This window comes from Acomys russatus, chromosome 4 (assembly GCF_903995435.1).
Source record: "Acomys russatus chromosome 4, mAcoRus1.1, whole genome shotgun sequence".
Lineage (NCBI taxonomy): Eukaryota > Metazoa > Chordata > Mammalia > Rodentia > Muridae > Acomys > Acomys russatus.
The window spans coordinates 5,879,855-5,904,103 of NC_067140.1; the positions used below are offsets into that span (position 1 = coordinate 5,879,855).

General features: G+C 49.9%; 1 protein-coding gene across 9 annotated transcripts in view; it reads left to right on the top strand.

The window, feature by feature from the left end:
* Epb41l1 (erythrocyte membrane protein band 4.1 like 1) overlaps window positions 1-24,249 on the top strand; it is a 125,428-nt gene that overhangs the window by 64,105 nt on the left and 37,074 nt on the right. For 8 of the 9 annotated variants that reach the window (XM_051143639.1, XM_051143638.1, XM_051143641.1 and 5 more), the window contains 6 exons: window positions 9,826-10,016; window positions 10,919-11,083; window positions 12,130-12,234; window positions 12,712-12,754; window positions 16,290-16,365; window positions 23,033-23,251. In XM_051143639.1, the coding sequence (XP_050999596.1) occupies window positions 9,840-10,016; window positions 10,919-11,083; window positions 12,130-12,234; window positions 12,712-12,754; window positions 16,290-16,365; window positions 23,033-23,251 (785 nt within the window). In that variant the 5' untranslated portion in view covers window positions 9,826-9,839. Of the gene's footprint in view, window positions 1-9,825; window positions 10,017-10,918; window positions 11,084-12,129; window positions 12,235-12,711; window positions 12,755-16,289; window positions 16,366-23,032; window positions 23,252-24,249 lie in introns of those variants that run through there. The other variant, XM_051143637.1, reaches the window with a different exon arrangement.

Here is a 24,249-nt window from a genome sequence, read left to right on the forward strand (position 1 = left end):
AGCCCTCAACCCTCAGGCCCCCAGCCCCAGCCCTGCCCTCCCCTCACCCACCAGCCCTGACCCCCCCCCCCCATCCTCCACACACCCACCGGGAGCAGGAGCCAGACCCTGGCTAGAAGCAGAATTCCACGAAATGCTTCTGCTAAGGACCAGCTGATGCTCAGGAGAGGAGACTTAAGGGAATGCACAGGCGTTGAGGCATCCACACCAGCAAGGACAGAAAGCGGTTTCACCCCACAGCCCAGGTGAACCAAAGGAGGAAACAGGGTCACCTGAGCTCCTCAATGCTTGGAGCAAGGCAAGAAGCGGAAGAGCTTTCACCGCTCCATGGTGAGGCAAGTGGTGAAGGCAGCTCACCCACTGTATCTCTCCTCCTACCTTCCTGCCAAACCCTCCAGAATTTGCAGGCATGGGAGCTTGGGGCAGTTGAGTGGGCTAGCCTCCTGCTTCATGCATACACAGTGTGGGTCTGGAAGTAGACATGGGGCTGCCAACCCCGGAGGCATTGTTGCCAGGGGGGTGGGAGAGATGTGTCCCCTTGACCTCCCCAACAGAACGAAGTCTTGGTAACTGGTTGTTGAAAAAATCTTGTCGGAATCTCTTGGTATTTTAGTTGTCTCTTGACCATCTGACCCCATTTCTTGAAGCCTTCCTTCTTTCCCAGCTCCCTCCCTGTCCTCCTCACTTCCTTCCTCTCCCTTTCTCTCCCCCTCCTTCCTCCTGCTGCTTCTAACTCCCGAATCAGAGTTCCCTACCACACCTGGGCAAAAGTCTTTGGTGCCATCAGTGTCCAAGAATTCGAAGAGACAGCCTCACCATCTAGTGGGTGACTGCTCACATTTTCTGAGCACACAAAGATGCGCTTTTCCCACACATGATGACTGCCCTCTCCTCTGATGGCAGAGGCCTTGCCTGGAGGTGCCTCAGGTAGGAAGTGGCCACCCTGAAATGAAAAACAGTGGTCCAGATTCTAAACGTGGCTCTTCCCAGTGCAGCAGCTTTGCTTCTCAGTCTTGAGAAGTCTGCCCTTTGCCAGCTTCGCTCCTGCAAAAAAAAAAAAAAAAAAAAAAAAAAAAAAAAAAAAAAAATAATAATAATAATAAAAATAAAAAAATCAGCATCCAATGAGCTCCCCATTCCCCTGGTGAAATGCTACCCAGTAGGAAGGCCTCTGAAATCATAGTGATCTGGCCCAGCGTCATGTCCTTGCGCAAATCAGTTTCTTGGCAGCTGTGGCTCTCATCAGTGCGGTAAGGAGAGTGGCAAGAGGTTGGATAAAAAGTCCCATGATGCAGGTCTGATAAATCAGAGAAGAGGCTGCCTGGCTCGGGGCCATGAAGGCTCCTGAGGTGAATGTAGCCTGAAGATTCTGGCACTGTTGCCAGCCATGTGCTCTTGGGTGAGTTATTTAACTTTTCTGCTTCATTTTTCCCGTTTAGAAAATGGAGATCGTAAGAGCACCTGTTGCAGGCTGGTGTAAGGGTTAATTATGTAGGGTCCACCTGTTAAAGGCTGGTGTAAGGGTTAACTATGCGGGGCCCACCTGTTAAAGGCTGGTGTAAGGGTTAACTATGCGGGGCCCACCTGTTAAAGGTTGGTGTAAGGGTTAACTATGCGGGGTCCACCTGTTAAAGGCTGGTGTAAGGGTTAACTATGCAGGGTCCACCTGTTAAAGGTTGGTGTAAGGGTTAACTATGCAGGGTCCACCTGTTAAAGGCTGGTGTAAGGGTTAACTATGCGGGGCCCACCTGTTAAAGGTTGGTGTAAGGGTTAACTAGGCAGGGTCCAGAGATAAACACCTGGCACACAGCAAACTATGAATATTTGCTGGGTACAATATTAATCTTTCTTGTGGTTTGGTTTTGGGGCAATCTCATTATACAGCCTTGGCTAGCCTTGGACTTCATGTCCTCCTGCCTCAACCTCCTGAGTCCTGAGATTGTAGTCATAAGTCACCGCACAGGGCTCTGTGTGGTTTTGAGGTGGGGTATTGAGGTCATCCAGGCTGGTCTTGAACTAATTTTACTATATACCTCATTCAATGTTTATGGTTATTTTTTATCAAAACACGGCACGAAGGTCTGCAATAATGAAGAATGAGACATATCTTCACAGACTTCATGTTCTAGAGAAGTGGAAATAAGTTCAGTTTGTGAGGTCTCCAAAAAAAAAAAAAAAAAAGCCCACTGGAAAAACAGACAAACAAAAGTATTTAGAACAACACAAAGGTAAACAAGTTAGCCTTCTGTAACAAGTGGATGTCAGGGAGAAAGACCCGTTTTAGATAGGGGAGACAAAGAGCATACAGAAGGTGAAAGTTGTCGTACAAATAGAGGGGACAGCCACTGTTCATGACCAGGGAAGACAAAGCCCTGATGCAGGGACAGAGACTGGAAGGACAGGCTTGCAGGGCTGGGAGCCAGCGCTAAACAGATGGGCAGGGACCACCGGTGGACCGGTGGAGGGGACAGGGGGTGCGGGGCTATAGTTTAGTAAGGAGAGTGTGTCTTATTTTGATGGGAAATCACTAGAGCTGTTTGGGGTTTATTGAATAGGGGCTTACCATGTTTCCCAAACTGGCCTTGATCCTCCTGCCTCAGCCTCCTGAGTGCTTAGATTACAGGCTTGTGTTACCACATACCACTGGAGGTGTGTGTGTGTTTTTTTTTTCTCTCCGAGACAGGGTCTTTCTGTGTAGCCTTGGCTGTCCTGGACTCACTTTGTAGACCAGGCTGGCCTCGAACTCACAGCGACCCACCTGCCTCTGCCTCCCGAGTGCTGGGATTAAAGGCGTGCACCACCATGCCCAGCCATCACTGGAGGTTTTAATGAGGACATCCACTTCTGTAAAGATTCCCGAGGCTACTCTTGAAGAATAAATCCTAGGAATGACCGTAGGGAGACAGTGGATTGAGCAGGTTTGGGCCCGGGGAAGTAGCTAGGAGACTTGAGAAACAACCAATCTGATGACTGGCCTTGAAGATGCTGACTCACACTAACCCCAGTTAGAAGGTTTAGCCAGATGCCGCCTGACTCATTTTAAAGAGGTGGCACAGCTGCCCGGCCAAGTGGGTACTGCCTCAGCTGAGGAGACATTTATTTCCCCGCAGATGGAAAGCTTAGAGTGTGTGCAGGATGCTTTGTGGTCCTGGAATGTCGCAGAGGCCCAGCTGCTGACATCCTGCTGAGCCAGCCCTATAGCCCTGGCCACGCAGGGCCTCTCTCTCCAGACAGCAGTGGCATGGGCAAGCGCCGTTAGCATTTATATTCTAGCTGACCTTTCTCTCTCCTAATCCTGTGCATGTGCCCCTCATATGTTGGTGTCACCAGTCAGGTCCCGCTGGCTGGCCTTTGTCTTGTGGAGCCTTCCCCTTCTGCCTCTCTTCTGGGCAGACATGGCTGCCCTCTGGTTCTGAGTGCTCGCTGCTGTGCCGTGAGGGGGTCTGTGAACCGTGGGAAGTCTTTAGCCCGGGGCCCGGCAACACTGGCGCCCCATGGGGGCAGTCCTGTCCTTCTGCGTTAGTCCCTGACATGTCTGACTCTTACAAGGCTGCCTGCACGACCCTAGTTGCTGCTCTTCTTCCTGGTCAGCCAGTCCCTCCTGCCAGGCCTGGAGTTTCCTCTGCATGTGTCTTGAGGTGTCACAGCATCTGGGACTGGCTCTTTTAAAGGCCACGTGATAACTCAGATGCTCCTTGACTCCTTCTCTCTACACGTTTCAGCTCCACTTCTACCCCCTACCCAGAAGCCATTGGGCACCAAGACCACGGTCTGGACCAGCAGGTTCCCCAGACTCTTGTGCAAGGCTAAAACATACCCTGGAGGATCTAAATTCTTTCCAGTTGTCTCCTGGGGTCACACCATCCTCTCACTGCAGTGAGCTCCATGGGAAGAGGCACGAGCTTCCTACAGGAGTCCTTCAACTGTGCCCAGTTTCACCTGGCCACCCAGCAGCTCTCCCAGTCTGTGCCATCCTCAGCCTGAGCAAGAGCCATGGCCACGTGACGTGGCCTGCTGTGTCAGAAGCCACAGCCCCGTTCTTGGCTCCCTTTCTGCGGCCTAGTGAGAGAGAATGCTGTTATCCTTGGGCTTGTTAAAGAAAGATTCCCTTTTGCAAATGTTTAAAAATGTTTTTATTTTTAATTAATAAAATTTAAAAATAGGCTTAAGCGGGACTTATTGACCTTTTCATCCTGTTATGTGCAGTGATGGGCATCTGAAAAAATTATTATTTTTTAACCTCTAGGCTGTATGTGTGTAGATTTATTTATTTGTTTATTCATCCGAGGCCAGATCTTGTTATGCACCCACTATGTAATGCAGGCTGGCCTCAAACTCATAGCAATCCTCCTGCCACAGCCTCCCGAGTGCTAGGATTACAGGCATGAGCTCACCTCAGATTTTAAGGCAATCATGTAAAGATCTGGGTCCTGGTGTGGCAGCAGGTGTGGTGGCACCTGGGAGGCAGAGGCAGGTTGGTCGCTGTGAAGTCAGGGCCAGCCTGGTCTACATAGCAAGTTTTGGACTAACCAGATGTAGAAGGAGATTGGGGCGGGGGGAGGGGGCGGCAGTTAGAGAAGGAAAAGGAAAGAAGAAAGGGAAATCTGAGCACGGCAGGAGAAGAGGAGGATGAGCCTCATTACCAGACTACATAGGCATGGTGACAAGTCCTTGAAGTCCCAGCTGCTTGGGGGAATGAGGGAAAATCACCTGAGGTCAGGTGTTTGACTCAAGCCTGGTCTTGAACAAGCTGCAGTTAAAAAGAGAGAAACTGTTAGTCTGTCTGTCATTCGGAGATAGCATAGCTGGCACTTGGCTGAAATGTCCCTCGTAGGTGCCATTTGACTTTCCAGCGTGTTATATCCTGACCAGCCCACCATAAGCTGAAAACAAGCCCATGCTTTCTTATTCCCGTTTTATTGATGGTATAATAAAGACAACCAGGGCTTCTCAACGAGACACAGTGGCAGACCGGAAGTAGAAGTGCGTCACACGGTGGTGATGTGTATTCTCCGGCGTATTTGTTTTAAGAATTAGCAACTACCAGGAAACCCAGGGGGTGAGAATAAACCAGCCTGATGTGGCGTGGAGATCTCCGTAGTCCTTAGGAAGAAAATAATAGTCGTGAAAAGCATTGTCCTGAAATTTAAGAACCTCTAGAAACGGTGTGCCGAGTTTTCAAATATAAAAGCCTCTGTGCCTTAATAAGTTTATTTGTACAATATGCCAGCGAGGTAATTTTAAGTCTTGAAACACATCCACCAAAGGAAATATAATTGCTGCTCGTAGATGATAAAGTGAGGGTGACATCATGACTGGGACAAGAACAAATGGCTGGTGTCTCTGGGGAATGTGGTCCGGGAGCAGGGTGTTCTCATGCAAGTCACAGGGGCCTTTAGTTTTCTTGTTTTTGGAGGCCCAAGATATTCCACCAATCCTTGTCCTTTCGTTCTGATTACCTCACCAGCATTACATATGACCACAGCAGTTCTAGTTTCCAGTAGATGTGACCTTTGACCCTGGGAGGAATAACACAGTGAATAAGCCAGGTGGTCAACGAGCCAAGGAGAAAAGCCAACAGCAAATCAGTCCAGGTGATGCCTGCCAAAGGCGTGCAGGAAAGGAATGTTCCACAGGGCCGTAAAAGCGTGCAGGTAGTTTTGGTGGGGAGGTGGCTGGGAAAGGCTTCGTGGAAGACGGAGCAGTTAAGCCACATATTCAGGAAAAGACGTGGACCAGACAGAACGCTTGAGGGAGTCGGGCTGCACCGTGCAGGTCGTGAACCTCCACGTGTGTTTAGGAGCAGTGCACTTCCCTGTTTACCTTGTCGGGAGTGTTACGTAAGGAGGTAGTTGAAGATTCCTGAGGAGTGCTGGGACAAGCGTGATGGGAAAGAGCAGATGAAGGAGTTTGAAATTTTAATGCAAGAAATGATGGGCTGTCAGGTTTAAGCTGGGAGGCGGGGGTGGGGCCGGGCAACAGCGCCCCTAGGCGCCCTGAGGACTGGCACTTCTGCTTTTTAAATGGGGGCTGCGGAGGGGGGTGCTGGGGTGGAGTGGGGTGGTCCTCAGCATTTGTTTGCCTAGCTATTTATATATTTTAAATGTTTTTTTTTATTAGCCTATATCAAGTTTACATAAGGACAGGTTTTCTTATTTCTCATTGTCTTAAGGATCTGTGTGTTTTCTAAGATGGGGTCATAAGTATGCATCAGCAGTACTGCGCTCTTTTGTTAATGCTGCCTATGATTTTTGCATCCCACTTCGTTTACTCTGAGAGGACAAGCCAACATCTATGTGTCCAGCCCCCCAGCCATGGCCTCAGTCAACTTCCTTGGTGTCCAGCCTGGGTCTGCGCTCTTTATCCTTTGAGGAGGTGACGTTGGGCTTTTTGCTGGAGATAGGTTGAGTGCAGGGGAGAGAGAAGATGGGCCCGCTCTTCAGATCCGGAGAGCTAGGCAACCAGTGGGGGGAGGAGAGTGGCCTGAAGAGCTAAGGGACACTGTTTGAGGAAGTGACTGCCACTCAGGTCTTACCTGCGGCAGGAGTGGAGTGGTTGTTTCTCAGAAAGTGTCCAGCTCTCGCCAGTCTGTGGCTACCAGAGGCTCTGCAGGAAATTTGGGCTACTCATGGAAGACTGGTTTCCTAGCTATTTCCAGGAAGAGTCAGGTAGGGGGAAGTTCCAGGAGTCTGGGTGGGAGCCAAACAGAGGACACGGGAGGGGGAGGGGTGAGGTACAAGGTGCCTGACACTAGGGTCATGTGGATTCTGCTTGTCACAGCCGAAAGTGTCTACATAAGTTTTTGGATTTTGTTTTGTTTTGTTTTGTGTTTGAGACAGGATCTCTCTGTGTAGCCCTGGCTGGCCTCGAACTTACAGAGATCTGCCTGCCCCTGCCCCACTCCTTCCCACCAGAGTGCTGGGATAAAGGCGTGTGCCACCACCGCCCAGCCAGTTTTTGGATTTTTAGACACTTGTTTTATTATTTATGTGTATTTGCCATGTGGGTGTGTTGGCGATAGTGGAGGCCCTAAGAGGAAGTCAGACATCCCTCCCCAGCCCACAGCTGGAGTTCCAGGCAGGTCTGAGATACCTGATATGGGTCCTGGGAACTGAACTTGGGTCCTTCAGAAGAACGGCAGGTACTCTTAAGCACTGAGCTCTCTCTTTCTCTAGACCCAGCCTTTGAATTTTTTAAAACACAAAATGACTTGCTTGTTGACCCTACCTGACATGAGGACTTGATATCCTCAGCAGACAGGACTCAGTTTGACCCTGCCTGGCCTGGGAACTCCCCCTTCAGAGCAGCTGCTGTGCCCAGAGCTCACATGAGTGATGGTGTGTCTTTATGTACTGGCTTGAAGCTGTGTCCCCCCCCCCCAGCCCCGCCCCTCAAGATCCGGGTCATGGCTGGCAGAGAGCCTCTCTTGAGTGCAGTGAGGCAGTGCGGCCATCTTCCCTTCCTCCCATCTTCCCTGTCTACTGTTTGTGCTGGCAGCTTCTGCTCATGAGCACTTCCATGTGTGCCCTCTTCACGGCCCTGGGCTCACCTGTAGTCTGCCTTTGCTTTGGCGAGTCCCATGCCCACGGGAATGCAGAGAGTACCACAGAGCAAAAAGGAATGGCCAGGGTGCTTACCTAGTGTATGTGGGGCCCTGGACACTCTGTCCCCTCTGCAAATTTGAATAAGTAAATACATTTAAATGTTTTGTTTTGTTTTGTTGGGTTTTTGAGATAGGTCTTACTTTGTAGCCTAGGCTGGCCTCCAACTTGTGGTAATCCTGCTGTAGCTTCCCAAGAGCTGGTAATAGAGGCGTAAGACACCATACCTGGCACGGATAAAGAAATGGAAGTGTGGGTCCTGGAGCGTGTGGGTAGTTTAGAGTGTCCAGGAGGCCTGCCTGTCTGTGCTCTTTCCTGGTGGATGGCTGAGGAGAGGCTCCCGCCATGTCTTGTGTAGATCTTTCTTACATACTATGACTCAGTGACTTTAGAGGAAAGGTCTAGACCAAAGAGTGATGGCTCCTGCCCAGTTCCCTTATACTGGTTGTGGTCAGGAATGGATGCTTTTGCCTTTAAAACAAAACACACTTACAAGTTAATATCCTTATTACAAATACCCAAACGTTCTGTAATCCTATCACTGGGGAGGCTGGCAGAAGGATCAGGAGCCCAAGGCCTCGCCTGTTGGGTGGCTCAGTGGATAAAAGTGCTTGTGATGCATGCCTGAAGACCTAAGCTGGATCCCCAGAACCCACCGTGGAAGAGAGAACCAAGTTCTGAAAAGTTGTCTTCTGTCTTCCACACATGTGCCGTGACAACAACAATAATAAAAATTTTAAAAAGTATTTTAATCCTGGCAAGGCTAGCTAGCCTGGGCTGTATGGTGAGACCTGGTCTCAAAAACAAAAAGATCCAAGTAATCCCAAAATGTCTAGACTATAAATGAAGCGCTCTCTCTCTCTCTCTCTCTCTCTCTCTCTCTCTCTCTCTCTCTCTCTCTCTCTCTCTCTCTCTCTCTCCAAGGTCTCTCTGTGTAGCTGTCCTGGACTCACTTTGTAGACCAGGCTGGCCTCGATCTCACAGAGATCCACTTGCCTCTGCCTCCCGAGTGCTGGGATTGAAGGTGTGCGCCACCACGCCCGGTGATGTTTTCCCTTTTATGCGCACCCCTCCCCCGTCCCTGGGGGTCTTAACTTTCCTAACATCTCGTGGCAGGTGTCCCTTATGGCCCTAACAGATGAATCAAGCATGAGCCTCACTGTTGGGGTCACTGTCTGTCCGTCGGATCTGGCTAATTCCAGCAGAGTAGCTGGGCAGCAGGTCCCTGTTTTCTCAGGCATCTCATTTAATGTTTCAAAGGGGCAACTGTTACGAACAGCCTGTCACGAGCTGGAGAGATGGCTCAGTGGTTAGGAGCACTGGCTGCTCTTCCAGGGGTCCTGAGTTCAAGTCCCAGCAACCACATGGTGGCTCACAACCATCTATAATGTGATCTGATGCCCTCTTCTGGTGTGCAGGTGTACATGTAAGCCACTGTATAAATAATAAATAAATCTTAAAAAAAAAAAAAGAATATTCCATCCAAACACTTCAAAATACACATTTAAAAAAAGAACAGCCTGTCCCTCAGTTTGTGGGTGAGTCTCAGAGAGATGAGGTGACACATTTGTAGCAGACAGCCTGAACCCTGCTACCCTGAGCATTCCGTGGGCAGCACGGAGTATTTTCTACTTGCGTCTACCCTATGAGACCCCATCTTGACAGTATCCTGTGAAGCTGGGGCTGGTGTGTGTGTGTGTGTATCTGTGTGTGTGTGTCTGTGTCTGTTATTGTAGCTTGGGAAGTGAAGGGAGTTGCTTAAACTCTTGCACTCAGGCCTGCAATCCAGGGCTTTGTCAGTTTGCATTCAGTGTGTCCTGTGTTAACTGAGAGGCTGTTGTGCGCCAGGTGTAGCAGGGGAGTCAGCCTGGCCAAGGCCTGGCTGGCGCCTGGTGTGGAGCGAAACGCCCTAGAGCATCATCTTTAGAAAGGGTCCAGATCTCAGACCTGGGCTTCTCTATGACTGGACACAGAGGGAAGGACGCCTCAGGTTTCCTCCAGGGCCGCTGACCCCTCACACTCTCGCTTTCCCTCTGCCCTTCTCCCCTTTCTTCCCTCTGGTTCTTTGTCCGGCCTCTCCATCTGTCCCTCGCCGTGTGTGTGTGTGTGTGTGTGTGTGTGTGTGTGTGTGTGTGTGTGTGTGTGTGTGTGCGCGATTCCTGCCCCCTTGTTGTCACATTATCATCCTTCTCCCAGTCACATGCTCTCCTTCATTCCAATGCAGGCGTGCTGGTCACCATGACAACAGAGACAGGCCCCGATTCTGAGGTGAAGAAGGCTCAGGAGGAGACTCCACAGCAGCCTGAGGCTGCCGCAGCTGTGACCACCCCAGTGACCCCTGCAGGCCACAGCCACCCAGAGACCAATTCCAATGAGAAGCATCTGCCGCAGCAGGACACAAGGCCTGCTGAACAGGTGTGTACTGGGGCCTGGGACATCCCTCTTCCTGCCTCACTAATCCTCCCCTCTTCCTGCCTCAGTAGTTCTTAGAGCCCTAGAATTTCCTCAGCGGAAAAGGAAGAAGGGTTCAGGTGTATTCATGACTTGTTACATGCTGAACTCTGGGCTGGGGCGTAATTAATTTCCCTGCCCCCACCCCCCATCCCAAGAGGGGAGATGTCATCTCCTCCATTTTGTGCTGAGAGGATCTGTGGCTCAGCACAGTCAACCTGAAGGCACATACAAAGCCAGAGGTGAGGGCGAGACCCAGAACTGATGCCAGACACGGCCCTTTTAGTGTTAGTCTCCTGCCTCCTCACTCGGGCTTGGCAAACCCAGTGAGACCCTCACAAGACTCATCCCCTGAGAACTGCGGGAGCCTGAAGGACTCACTGACTCACCCCACCCCTACCACACCCCCCGTTTATACCTCCCTACCTCATAACAGGCACAGAGAGGCAAGGACTTGGCTGCACTCATGGAGGGAGCCAGCTCTTCCCTCCGTTAAGATCGCCACAGCTCCCAGCCTTATGCTAGACCTGGTGACAGGAAGGATGTGAGAGACCAGACCGATGTCCTGATGAGTCACGCAGTGTCATAGGGAGAGGGACAAGGCAGCTTGGTGGAAACGTCAGTGCTCTGGGATGCTCTTGTCCACAGAGACTGTCCAGGGTAGCAGAAGCCTGCAGGAAGACAGACCCTTTTAGCTCGCATGAAAACATCACATTTTTACCTGTGTATAACAACCACAGCCCCTGGTCACGCTGAGGGTCTTGGAAGGTGGCACTTCTTATTTTAGGGGGTGCCTTGACCTCAACCACCCAGTCGCTCCTGGTTGTTTCAAGCTAACTGACTTCCTTCCTTGCTTGGCCCCACAGAACCTAGAAATGGAAGAAAAGGACTACTGTGAGGCCGATGGCCTGTCGGAGAGGACCACGCCCAGCAAGGCCCAGAAGTCGCCCCAGAAGATCGCCAAGAAGTTCAAGAGTGCCATCTGCCGAGTCACCCTGCTTGACGCCTCCGAGTACGAGTGTGAGGTGGAGGTAGGGAGCACTCAGCGCCATATGCCCTGCCCTAGGCTGGCTGGCCTCAGTGCCAGGCTAGCTTCTGTGTGTCCTGAGTCCAAGCCAAACCAGAGGAGGGCCAACTGCCATGTCCGGAGGGATGGTTTGGCCTGGCACTCCCTTGTACAGATGGTGACACCGAGGTCCAGAAAGGGCCATTACTATTGCAAACCAAATTAAGGTTCAGCACAGACTGGCACCAGAAAAGGTGTCTCAGGGTGCTTGTGCCTTGGTAAGAATGTTACCATTTGCCAGGCGGTGGGGCGCACACCTTTAATCCCAGCACTTGGGGGCCAGAGGCAACTGGATCTCTGTGAGTTCGAGGCCAGCCTGGTCTACAAAGCAAGTCCAGGACAGCCAAGACTACACAGAGAGACCCTGTCTCAAAAAAAAGGGGGGGGGGCTGGAAAAATGGCTCAGTGGTTAAGAGCACTGGCTGTTCTTCCAGGGGTCCTGAGTTCAATTCCCAGCAACCACATGGTGGCTTACAACCATCTATAATGAGATCTGGTGCCCTCTTCTGGTATGCATGAAGACAGTGTGCCCATAAACATAAAATAAATAAATAAATCTTAAAAAAAAAAAAGGAATGTCACCATTTAAGGGCTGACCACAAAAGCATAGTCCTACTGTGATTCTGAGTTCCACACAATCTGCAATGCCCCGTTCCTGGCTCTGCCTCACATCTTTTAATGGGCATCTTCGCTTTCTCAGCCCACCTCACCCCACCCCAAGTCTTAGGACTTTGGTTTTCAGTTTTTTCTCTAGATTTCTGTTAAGCAGAAATCTCTAGGCTCCTCTCAAGCAGGTCCATAGTCTAGGAAGACCCTGGCAGCACTTGTAGTAGGGCCCTAGGTGAGGTGGACACTTCTAGACTCGGAGAGCAGAGACAGTGGCAGGAGTGCTGAGGGCCTGCCCAGCCCTGAGGAGGCTTGGGGCCGCTCTTTGTCCAGTGGAACCTGGATCAGCTCCCAGCCCCGCCAGAGGGTCCACCAGCCTCACGGTAGCTCTTCTCTCTCCCTCAGAAGCACGGCCGGGGCCAGGTACTGTTTGACCTGGTCTGTGAGCACCTCAACCTCCTGGAGAAAGATTACTTCGGTCTGACCTTCTGCGATGCTGATAGCCAGAAGGTACCCGGCTGGGGGCTGGCTGGGATGGGGGGGGAGGTTCTCTAGGCCCAACCACATCCTCTGGCTTCCCCCCAGACCTTCAGTAGGCAGCCTCTGCTTCTACACCAGCAGCCCTGACCTCTAAGGTAAACCCACATGGGTAGCCAGAGAGCTATGGTGTAGCTGTTCCCCCGTCCCAACCAATGCCTTCTCCCCTCCCTGGCGGAGGGCTGCCTGACTTCCTTAGCTAATGGCAACATCTACTCTCTGTGGCCATCTCAGGGCAACACCAGGCCCGACGCCATGTCCAAACCCCGTGGGGATTCCAGGCCTGGTTCACTCCCTAGTGCCAAGTAAATCGATCCAGGCAAGAACGTGTTCCCCGCCGCCCCATGACAGTCTATGGCCGGCCACTTCCAGAGAGTTGTCTCTCCCAACCCCTGCTCTGCCCACCCTTCCATCTTCCTTCTAAAGGACAAATCTTCGATTCTCTTCCAGAATTGGCTGGACCCCTCCAAGGAAATCAAGAAGCAGATCCGGAGTGAGTGTTGGCTTGTGGGTGGTGTGTGTGGATGGGTGGGCAGGGCCTGGCTCCTGTGCTCCCATCTACTTTGGCGTGTGCTCCTGGATTCCTGTACTCTTTTGCCATGCATGGCAAGTCTTCTTAGGGAAGGCGGGGCAGGAGTGGATGTTGACATTATTTTGTAGGTGACAAGCCTGAGGCCCAGAGCCTAGAAATGACAGTACAGAGCTACACAGCAACTTAGTAAAGAAACCATAAATGCATTCAGGAAATTAGCTCAGTGACAGATGATGTAGAAACAGCTAGTCCAGGGGGATGGTGAGCAACCCTTAACTCGGGTCCAGAGAGTAGCAGCTATGTCACACAAGGTCACAGAGCCAAGCGCTGGCTGAGCCAGTCTTGAGCCCTGGCTTTCATCTTGTTCTCTTTTCAATGCCTGGGGAGGGGGCAGATGAGCAGGTCGGCAACCTGTCTTTTCTGGCCCAGAGAGAAACATGCTGGGGTGTGTTTGTGTGTGTGTGTCTCTGTGTGTGTGTGTGTGTGTGTGTGTGTGTGTGTGTGTGTGTGTAAGCTCAGAGAGTGGAGAGGGGAGGTAGGTAGCCTCAGCCTGCAGTAGGTGGAGGCCTGGAGGCATCTCTGTTTAGTCTCCTCAGGGTTGGACTCCCCGGTCCCCTGGCTGGGAAGCTGTAGCTAAGTATGTTGCCATGGCAGCAGGCAGCTGGCCCAGGGAAGCCAGCTGACTCTGCAGGAGGGGGCTTGAGGAGATTTTCCTGTAGGATCCTGACAATTGGAGACAAAGAGGCAGGCACACAGGCAAAGCATACTCTGGGTCAGCAGGGTTTTAGGTCTGAATTTTAGGCTGTCTTCTAGTAGTGCCAGCCCTGCTGGGGTGCCAGGCCTGCTGGGAGGCCAGCCTTTCATGCCTTGAAAGAATTGGAACAGATACAGGCAGCCAAGTGTGCAGAGTTGAATAAAGACCAGTAGCCTGGAAAAGAGAGGCAGCCAGGCCCAAGGACCAGGCCCTAAGGTCACTTCCTGAGCAAGCCTGGAGGGCGCCCCCCCCCCCGCCCCAATCTTGATGCGTGGACTTGTTCATATTGCCAGCTCAAACCGTGGCCTTCACACCTTGTAGCCTCGATCCTTAGGGAACGCCTCGTCTAAAGCACTGCGAGTTGGCTCAGTACGTAAAGTGCTCATTGCCCAACCAAAAGGACCTGAGTTCTGATCCTCAGCACCGAGGTAAAGCCGGTAAGGGCAGCACACCATTCATAACACAGGCGAGTCCTAGGGGCTTGCTGTCCAGCCAGTGTAGCCACGTTGAAGCGCTCCAAGTTCATTGAGAAACTAGTCTCAGAAAAGTAGGTGAAAGTGGGTGACCAGCACTCCTGCAGTGTAGGGAGCACTAACTGGGCTCAGGCCGTAATAAAGGAAAAGTGAGGACATGAGGGCGAGAAGGAGGCATGCTGAGGTGTGGGGGTGGCTAGGGATGGGCATGAGCACGATACATTGCATGTATGTGTGAAGTTGGCATGACTAAGCAGAGCTGGAGAGGTGGCTCAGTGGTTAGAAGCACTTGCTGCTCTTGCAGAGGACCTGGGCTTGGTTCCCAGCCCTCACCATCTCCAGCTCCGGTCCATGGGGGATCTGATTTCCTTTTCTGGCCTCTTCAGGCACTATATGTACATGGTGCACCAAATACATAGGCAAAACATAGGTAAAGTTAAAATAAATAAAACTTAAAAAAAAAAATAATAAGATAGATAACATTAGAGGAAGACCCCCTACATCAGTCTCTGGCTTCCCTAGTACATGAACAAGGAGAACACCTGTGCGTGCATGTGTGTGCATACACACACATACACACACACACACACACACACATATCCCTACACACACATGCATAGACAAACATACACACATATCCCTACACACATATACCCCTACACACACATATACACACACATACATATCCCTACACACACATACACACACACACACACACACACACACACACACACACACACACACACACACCCTTCCTCTATTAGAGCTTTGCCTCTGTCCCAGTCTCTGAAATGCCCACCTCTTTCTCCCCATCCTGTCTTCTGGGACTCAGGTGAACAGTTTTGCTTCCATTCTCTCTCTCTCTCTCTCTCTCTTTTTTTTAAAGATTTGTTTATTATTATGTATACAGTGTTCTGCCTGCATGTACACCTGCACACCAGAAGAGGGCATCAGATCTCATTATAGATGGTCGTGAGCCACCATGTGGTTGCTGGGAATTGAACTCAGGACCTTTGGAAGAGCAAGTGGTGCTCTTAACTGCTGAGCCATCTCTCCAGCCCTGTTGTTCTCTTGTTGGTCACATCCCCTCACCCTTGCTGGTGGCTTCATGACATAGGTATTTCTTCCCTCAAGCCTCGTTGCCTGTCACCTCAGACATGTTGGGAAGTGTCTCTGAGGCTCTGCCTCTTCTTGGCAAGTGTACTAGCCGTTTGCACCTCATGAGCTGGGAGTGACAGGAAAGTGACACACACGCAGGCATCACTAGACATGGCGGCTGTTTGCTTCTGGACACAGTGCTTGAATAGGAAGGAGTTCTAGCTCACTTCCTACTTCTTGTGTTTCATAACTGTTCGATGCCTCAGTTTCCTCACTGTGAAGTGGGGCCATGATAGCACAGCTTTGGGATTCTGTGAGGATGATGTGAGGCACAGATGTGGGGCGCAGCAGTGCCTGCCCCAGTGCACTCAGTGTGGGTGACCCAGCGCTCACGCTGTGTAGGGAACATCAGCTGGGCTCTGAGCAATGTTTGCTGTCGCTGCTGTTCTTCCTGAGATGGGGCCTGTGTGGAGGCCTTTTCTAATGAGTCTGCGATTAAGAACCTGGGCTCTGGGGTCGAGTGACCAGAGTTTGGGCACCTGCTGTCTGTTACCAATTAGCTGATTGGTCCTTAAAATCTTTGTCTATGAAAAGGAAACTGAGGTTGGGAAGGTAGCTGCAACACACACACACACACACACACACACACACACACACACAACCACAACAAAACAAAACAGAACAACAACAAAATTAACCAACCAACAAAAACCTCACTCTCACGGTTTTAAATTCCTGTGCTTCTGAGTAGAGCTGGTCAACTTTGTCACGTGGGCCCCCATGTTCTCATTTGCTAGTCATGTTTTAATGAAGAAATTCAGCAGTCCGTGTGTGTGTGTGTGTGTGTGTGTGTGTGTGTGTGTGTGTGTGACATGAATGAAGGCGCACATATGGAGGTCAGAGGACATTCTCAGGAGTTTGCCCTTTGGCTGTGGGCCCCAGGCCTTGAACTCAGGGCACCAAGCTTGCACAGCGGGCACTGTTTCCTGTTGAGCTATCTCGCTGTCCTACCCAAGTCTGTTCGCCTGGGACTCAGTTTCCTCATCTGCCAAGTGGGAAAGGCGTTCCAGGAGAGGGAAAGCTGGAAAGGAGTGCTCACTGGCTGGTGCGTCTGGGCCAGCCGCTAGGCTGACAAGGCCTCTCTGAGCTCTCCTGCCTTCTCTCCTTTTAGGCAGCCCCTGGAATTTTGCCTTCACAGTCAAGTTCTACCCTCCTGACCCGGCCCAGCTGACAGAAGACATCACAAGGTGAGGATTCTGGAGAGAGGGGGAGATGGGCTGGTCCTGTGGAGCTGTCAGTGGGGCCCAGCGTGCTGGCCCTGGGAGACAAAGCCTGTGTGTGATAGGACAAGTAGGTGCTTTCCCAACAAAGTAGTGAATATGAGCCAAACAGGACTCAAATGCAGAGGTCAGTGGGGGCTGATCGTAACCTCAGAGAAAAGTGTCATAGGGTCCCCGGGACCCACTGTGCATTTAAAAGGACGTGTTTCTAAAATGGTTGTGTGGCTGGCAGCATGGCTCGCAATCCCCAGAAGCCATGTACAGACGGAAGGAGAAAAAAACAGTTCTGAAGTTGCTGTCCTCTGAGTGCTACATAATCCTAGTATCATTATCCACCCCAGTCTGTCTCTCTCTGTCTCTGTCTCTCTCTCTCTCTCTCACTGTTAATAAAAGTTTAATAATTAAAATGGCTGCTGTCAGGCTGTGGAAAGTCACTGACCTGTGGGAATTGGGCCTGAAAGTTGAGTGAAGTTAGATATTTTAGACATTTGTGTTTGAAAAACCACACATTTTTAATCTTGACCGTGAATAAAACCTTTTTCTAACCCCACTGGGAACCCTTTCCCGGTCAGGCGACCCAGCACACATGAAGTCTGATGTTCTGGGTGGGACGCCAGTTTGTGGTGTTGAGGAGGCAAGAGAGACTTCGGGTGTGGGAGTTTGGTGCCTTCCGTGCAAGTCAGGTGGGTCGGGGTAAAAGGAGGCATGTGAGCCCTGCAGAGGCTGCCTGGACTACTGGGGTGAACATGGACCACGTAGGTTCCAGCGGCCTGTGGACTGGCACTGGGGGCAGAGTACCTTTCAGGGTGGGAGCTTACATGGGCACATCCTGCCTCTGGTAAACTGATCAGGTGGAAGCCCCTGTCTTTAAGTCTTGTTAGAGACATTGCCTCGTTATATGATATCCTGGTCTGGCACCATTCACATCGTGGGCCTTACACTCCCAAAATAACATGTAGACTTGGAGTTTTTCTGCAGTGAGAGGGGCTGCTAAGCTGCCCTCGCTCTCTCCCACTGGACCCCCTTTTTTGGGGGGTATTAGGGATTGGACATAGGGCCTTGTGCATGTTAGACAAGCACTCTGAGCTAACACAGCCCTCTTTTTATTTAAAAATCTTAATATTGGGGGCTAGAGAAATGGCTCAGTGGTTAAGGACACCGCCTGCTCTTCCAGAGGTCCTGAGTTCAATTCCCAGCAACCACATGGTGGCTCACAATGATCTATAATGTTATCTGATGCCCTCTTCTGCAGATAAAGCACTCATATACAATAAATACAATTTTAAAAATCTTAATATTTATTTTTATTTTATTAAAATAAAATAATTTCTTTTAATATTATTTGATCCATATTTGTATGCCTGCATGAGGGTATACCATGTGTATCCCCTGCAGAGACTGGAAGTAGGTGTCAGATCCCCGGGAGCTAACATTTCAGCCAGTGTGAACCACCCTGGAGGGGTTGAGGGAATAGAACACAGGACCTCTGGAAGAGCAGTATGTGTTCTCAACTACTGACCAGTGCCACTTTTAAAGAAATTTTGAGACAGTCACACTAAGCTTCCTGAGCTGGCTTTGAACTTCTCATCCTCCTGCCTCAGCCTCCTTAGTCTGAAGTTAAAGGCCTGTACCACCAGGCCTGGATATCAGGTCCATTTTTAATGCCTGATACCCATTGACCAGACAGTGTACCAGTGCTCTGATGGCCTTGGGTGAGACGACAGACGTTTCTGAAATAGAGCAGGTCGCAGGCCTTGGCTTCAGTAGCCCCACTCTGAGCCCTGAGATCAGCTTGGGGCCAAGGTGACAGCAGTCATATCCTAATCCAGAGCTTTAGGCCAGCACAGCCACCAGAGTGTGTCTTCTCTGTGCCAGGCCCTGGGCATCAGGCTCCCCGGGACATCAGGATGAAGGCTAGCCCTGTCCAGCACAGATGGCTCCAGAAGGTTGGGTTGTAGGAGCAGCTGATCTGGTCAAAAATAGCGAGGCCCAAAATAAACTGGTCAAAATGACAAATTGATCGAAATGAAGGATCGGCCAGAGCACTGGCAATGATTTTTGAATTTTTAGACTCTTGAAGAAAATGTCACAGGCCCATGCTGGACTCCTGTGACGTGTGTGTGGCTGTGGATCCTGGACCTGAGTGCTCACTGAGGTTTCACGTGACCCTTACCACAGCTCTGGTTCTGAAGTAATGTCACAGAGCACTAAAAATTCTACTAAGTCAAAGTCACTTTGAAGGAAGAGACTTGGGAAGTTGGGGGCGGGTAATCAGTAGGACACGGCAGAGAAGGGCTGACGATGATGCGCCCCATGCCCTACTCCAGTGAACAGTGATGGCGCCCATGGCAGCAAAACGGCTTACATGGTAAAAATCCATCCAAGTGTGACTGTGAGCTGTAAGAAGTCACAGCCTGGTGGCTGGAAATGCCTCTTCAGACCCATTTGGTTTTTAAACAATTCACTTAGGGCTGGAGGCAGAAGAAAGTTTAGGGAAAGAGCCCGCAAGATGGTTCAGTGGGTAAAGGTGCTTGCCTCCAAGTCTGATGGGCTGAGCTTGGTCCACCAAGCCTGATGATGGGCTGAGCTTGGTCCACCAAGCCTGATGATGGGCTGAGCTTGGTCCACCAAGCCTGATGATGGGCTGAGCTTGGTCCACCAAGCCTGATGGGCTGAGCTTAGTCCACCAAGCCTGATGGGCTGAGCTTGGTCCACCAAACCTGATGGGCTGAGCTTCATCCACCAAGCATGATAGGCTGAACTTGATTGCTTGGGCACAGGTGTTGGAAAGAGAGAATCTTCTCCCCAGATTGTCCTCTGATTTCTACCAACTCTGGCATGTGCATGCTTCCTTTATTTCTTTATTTCTTACACACACTCTGTCTCTCTCTACGTGTGTGTGTGTGTGTGTGTGTGTGTGTAGTGTGTGTATGAATTCACATATATTCATAAGTATTTATGAATCAGTTGAAAAAAAAAACCATTTGGAGAGTGTTGCTAAGCAGGCCTATCGGAGCTGTGGGATACGGTGCAGAGGCTGAAGTACATGTGGACAGTTGTGAGTGCTGACATGGATGCCTCTCCTAGGATATGTCACTGCGTGTGACATGGAGAGCTCTGGAATCAGATGCAGCATTTGATACTATTTGCATATTAGAACAGCCATCAGTTAAAGCCACATGCATGCCTGTGCTTATGGAGGAGAAACGTCTAGAATACCACATGAATAACTGGTGGCCTCAGAGAGGGAACTGGGAATGGCCATCAAGGGGAACCTCAGAAACACTGCTGGGATTCCTTCCTTCCTTCCTGCCTTCCTTCCTTCCTTCCTTCCTGCCTTCCTTCCTTTTTTCCATCTGAGAATTGTTTTTTTTTTTTAAACTAAAGTTCAATCATTCCACTTTACCAATAGAAACTCGGGAGCCATATGCTGGGGTAAAAACCTGCTAGCTCAGAGAGGCAGAGAAAGTACCCAGCTGACCTTCCTCTTTAGCCAAAGTCCCAAAAGGAATGCTCCTTCCCCATGCCACCTCAGAAACACCCTCAAACTGAATGTCCCTCCCTTCTGCTTCCTGTGTGTCTCTCTCTATCCATCCTCCTGACTTCCTCTTACTCTCTATGGATTTCTCCTCTGTTCACTCCCTGTCAACTGGTTGTTTGCTCCACTTCTTGACCTAGGGTTGAGTTGTTTAATCCTGCTTACAATATTCAAACAGAAAGCTCTTGGATTAAATAAAGGTATGTGCTAGGGCTAAGCCACACCACAACTACAAACAGGCTTTTCCAGTAAACAACACAATCTTTTTTTTTTTCAAAGATTTATTTATTTATTTATTATGTGTACAATGTTCTGCCTGCAAGCCAAAGCCAGAAGAGGACACCAGATCTCATTGTAGATGGTTGTGAGCCACCATATGGTTGTTGGGAATTGAACTCAGGACCTTTGGAAGAGCAACCAATGCTCTTAATCTCTGAGCCATCTCTCTAGCCCAAAAAACACAATCTTGGGGGTCACAGTGCAACAAGGAATATATTTTCTTGCAGGACAGAGGATGCAGCTCAGGCGGTAGAGTGCTTGTGTGCCATGCAGGGAGCTCTGGGTCCTCTCCCCAGCACTGCATAAGCCAGGTGTGGTGGTACATGCTTGTAGGCATAAGGTTATTGTGTAATTCAAATGCTGTTTTCTGTAGCCCCCATATCTGATTGCAGTTCTTGTTCTGAGAATCTCCTGTCTCAATGTTATGTAAACACTGATCCCCAGTTGTCCCCTGACATGCAAATAAAGCAGTTTACAGCCAATCGCTGAGCAAGGGAGAGAATAGGGCTGGACTTCCTGACAGTCAAGGGAGGAGAAATTAGAAGAGGAATCAGTAGATTCAACCAGGGGGTTAGGTGATGGGAGGGAGGGGATCCAAGAGATATCAGGAGAAGGAGCAGGAGCAGGAAAGCTGCAGAGTGCTCTGAGATATACGCTGGCGGGGAGGCCGGATTAGCTTAGAGAAAACCAGATTAGTTCAGAGGGTTAAGAACAGAGTGATAACTGCTCAGTTATTGTGCTGTGAAGCTTATGAGTAAACAAATCATGTTTATCATCCCATCACTTAGGAAGCTGAATCTGAAGCCAGGTTGAGTTATGCAGTGATATCTTCTAAAAAAGAAAACAGAGCCAGGCGTGGTGGCGCACGCCTTTAATCCCGGCACTCGGGAGGCAGAGGCAGGCGGGTCGCTGTGAGTTTGAGGCCAGCCTGGTCTACAAAGTGAGTCCAGGACAGCCAAGGCTAACACAGAGAAACCCTGTCTCGAAAAAGCAAACAAAACAAAACAAACAAACAAAAACACAAAGAAAAGGAAAACAGAAAGTATTCTATTTCATAATTAAAACTACATAAAAGTCAGGCACAGTGAATGCACGTCTATAATCCCAACACTTATACGGCTGAGGTAGGAGGATTCATATTAAAAACCACCTAGGATGTATCATGAGTTCCAGGCCAGCCTGAGTTACAGAGTGAGAACTTGCCTCAAAACCAACTAATTGGGCTAAGGAGACAGTTCAGCGAATAAAATTCTTGTACACAAGTGTATGGAACCAAGTTCAAATCCCCTGAAACCTATATAAAAGGAAAGATTGGTGATGTCTGCCTGCAATCCCAGGGTTCCTATGGTAAGATGGGAGGTAGGCACAGGAGAAGCCTCAGTTACTTCAGGGCCAGCTATCTTGGTGCACACAGCAGGGGGCAACAAAAAGGCCCTGCCTTCATCAAGGTGATAGGCAAGGATCAACAGTCAAGACTGGGACTAGAGAGATGGCTCAGAGGTTAAGAACACTGGCTGCTCTTCCAAAGGTCCTGAGTTCAATTCCCAGCAACCACATGGTGGCTCACAACCATCTATAATGAGATCTGGCGCCCTCTTCTGGTGTGCAGGGGTACATACAGGCAGAGCACTGTATACATAATCAATAAATATTTTTTTTTTAAAAAAAGAGAAGATCTGCTGCCCCAGCACTCCTTTAACAACAAACAAACAAAACAAAACAAAAACCAGTCAAAACTGCTCTCTGGGCATGGGGAGATGGTTCAGTGGTTAGGAACACTTGTGGCTCTTGGAGAGGACCCAGGTTCAATTCCCAGTATCCACATGGTGGCTTACGCCCACTCATAACTGCAGTGTGAAGGGATCTGGCATCTTCTTCATACTTCCACAGGCACCAAGCATGCACACTGTACACAGACATACATGCAGGCAAGACTCTTATTCACATACAATAAAGTAAATAACTTTAAAAAAATTGTTCTCTGAGCCGGGCAGTGGTGGGGCATGCCTTTAATCCCAGCACTCGAGAGGCAGAGGCAGGAGGATTGCTGTGAGTTGGGGGACAGTCTGGTCTACAAAGTGAGTTCCAGGACAGCCAGGGCGGTTACACAGAGAAACCCTGTTTCAAAAAACAAAAACCAAAATTAAAAAAAAAAAAAAAAGAAAAGAAAAATGTTCTCTAACTTACACGCACACACCCACACACACGTGCGCGCGCGCACGCACACACACACACACACTGTGGTATGTGTGCACTTGCACACACATCTTACACATGCATACATATACAAAACAAACCAATCAATAAACCAAACAAACCTACAAGTCATTTTTCTTCCAAGGGCCAAACCAGTAGTAGCCCTATTGAGCTTGGAAATGCATTATAAATCTCATAAAGTCTCTTAAAATAGAAAAAAAAAAAAACCTTCTTCAAATTCAGAAATGAACAAAAATGCTGGAAGTCGCATGGCATGCCTCAAAACCTGCTCATAGGACACACCCACTCATCAGCCATGAAATGCCGGTGTCTATGGGTACCATTTTCCACTGAGCTGATTTTTTTTTTTTTTTTTTTTTAAGTTTTTTGAGACAGGGTTTCTCTGTGTTGCCTTGGCTGTCCTAGACTCACCCTGTAGACCAGGCTGGGCTCGAACTCACAGTGATCCGCCTGCCTCTGCCTCCCGAGTGCTGGGACTACAGGCATGTGCCACCATGCCTGGCTCACTGCGCTGATTTTATTTGGTTCCAGTAGGCCAGCTGTGAAGGTCTGGGCCACCTGGAGGTGTAGAGCCGTGACCACCCTTTTCCCTGTCTGCAGGTACTACCTGTGCCTGCAGCTGAGGGCAGATATCATCACAGGCCGCCTGCCCTGCTCCTTTGTCACGCATGCCCTGCTGGGTTCCTATGCCGTGCAGGCTGAGCTGGGTGACTATGATGCGGAGGAACATGTGGGCAACTATGTCAGCGAGCTCCGCTTCGCCCCAAACCAGACCCGGGAGCTGGAGGAGAGGATCATGGAGCTGCACAAGACATACAGGTGAGAGCCTGGCCCTGATATACTGCAGCCCTCACAGGTTGACGTGCTAAGCCCCGGATGCTGTGTCTGACATACGCCGCCTGGCACTGCTCCTTACCCAAGGTGCCTGGGAACAGGTCATTTCCATGTGGAGGCACTGACTGGGACCATCTGTGTGACTGTCAGTGACCTCTTGGATCTCAATTTCTTGAGTTCCTGTGTGGATAAAATTCCCTGTCCTGGGCTGTTCTGTAACTTGCTGTGTACACCAGACAGGCCTCAAACTCACAGAGATCTGCCTGCCTCTGCCTCCGAATGTTGGGATTAAAGATGTGATCCACCACCATCCTGGTAAATTCTATACAAATGTATAGAGGTACCCAGCATCTTTGTAAATCCTATACTTAAATTTTTTAAAGGAATATATTATTTTAAGTAACATTAATATATCACTTCATATACTGCTTTTAAATACTTAAATGTTTTTCTCTTACTCAGAGATATAATGAGGGTGGCATGCCCCTGGGTAAGGGTCTTGATGCAGAGGTTTTGGTGCATATTTCAAAAGTGTAAATGCAGATGCCAATGTGACTGTGCCACTCGATAATCTGGGAATGTTGACCGGGCATTTCATGCCCCTGTGCTTTGGTGTGTTCATCTATTCAGCACAGTGCTGGTCAGCATGCCCCATGGAGGCTGCCACGCAGATATTAAAGACATGCCACGTGTGGGCTCAGCGTTGCTATCTGTCATTTGGGGCATTTGTGTTATTCATCTCACACTCTGTTGAGTTGTTGATTGCGTATTTGTTGAGTTGCTGATTGCATAGTTTGTTCTGGAGTTAGACGATAATTGGCCAGATGTGTGATCGTCGGCTAGTGGCTGAACCTCTGCAAGCCCGGGTTTCACCTATAAATACACAGATTGAGATGCCGAGTGGTGCTCAGCCGTTGGTATTTAGGGCAGCAGAACTCATCACATAGGATCGTAAGCTCCTTGGGCCGCAGGCATCAAATGCC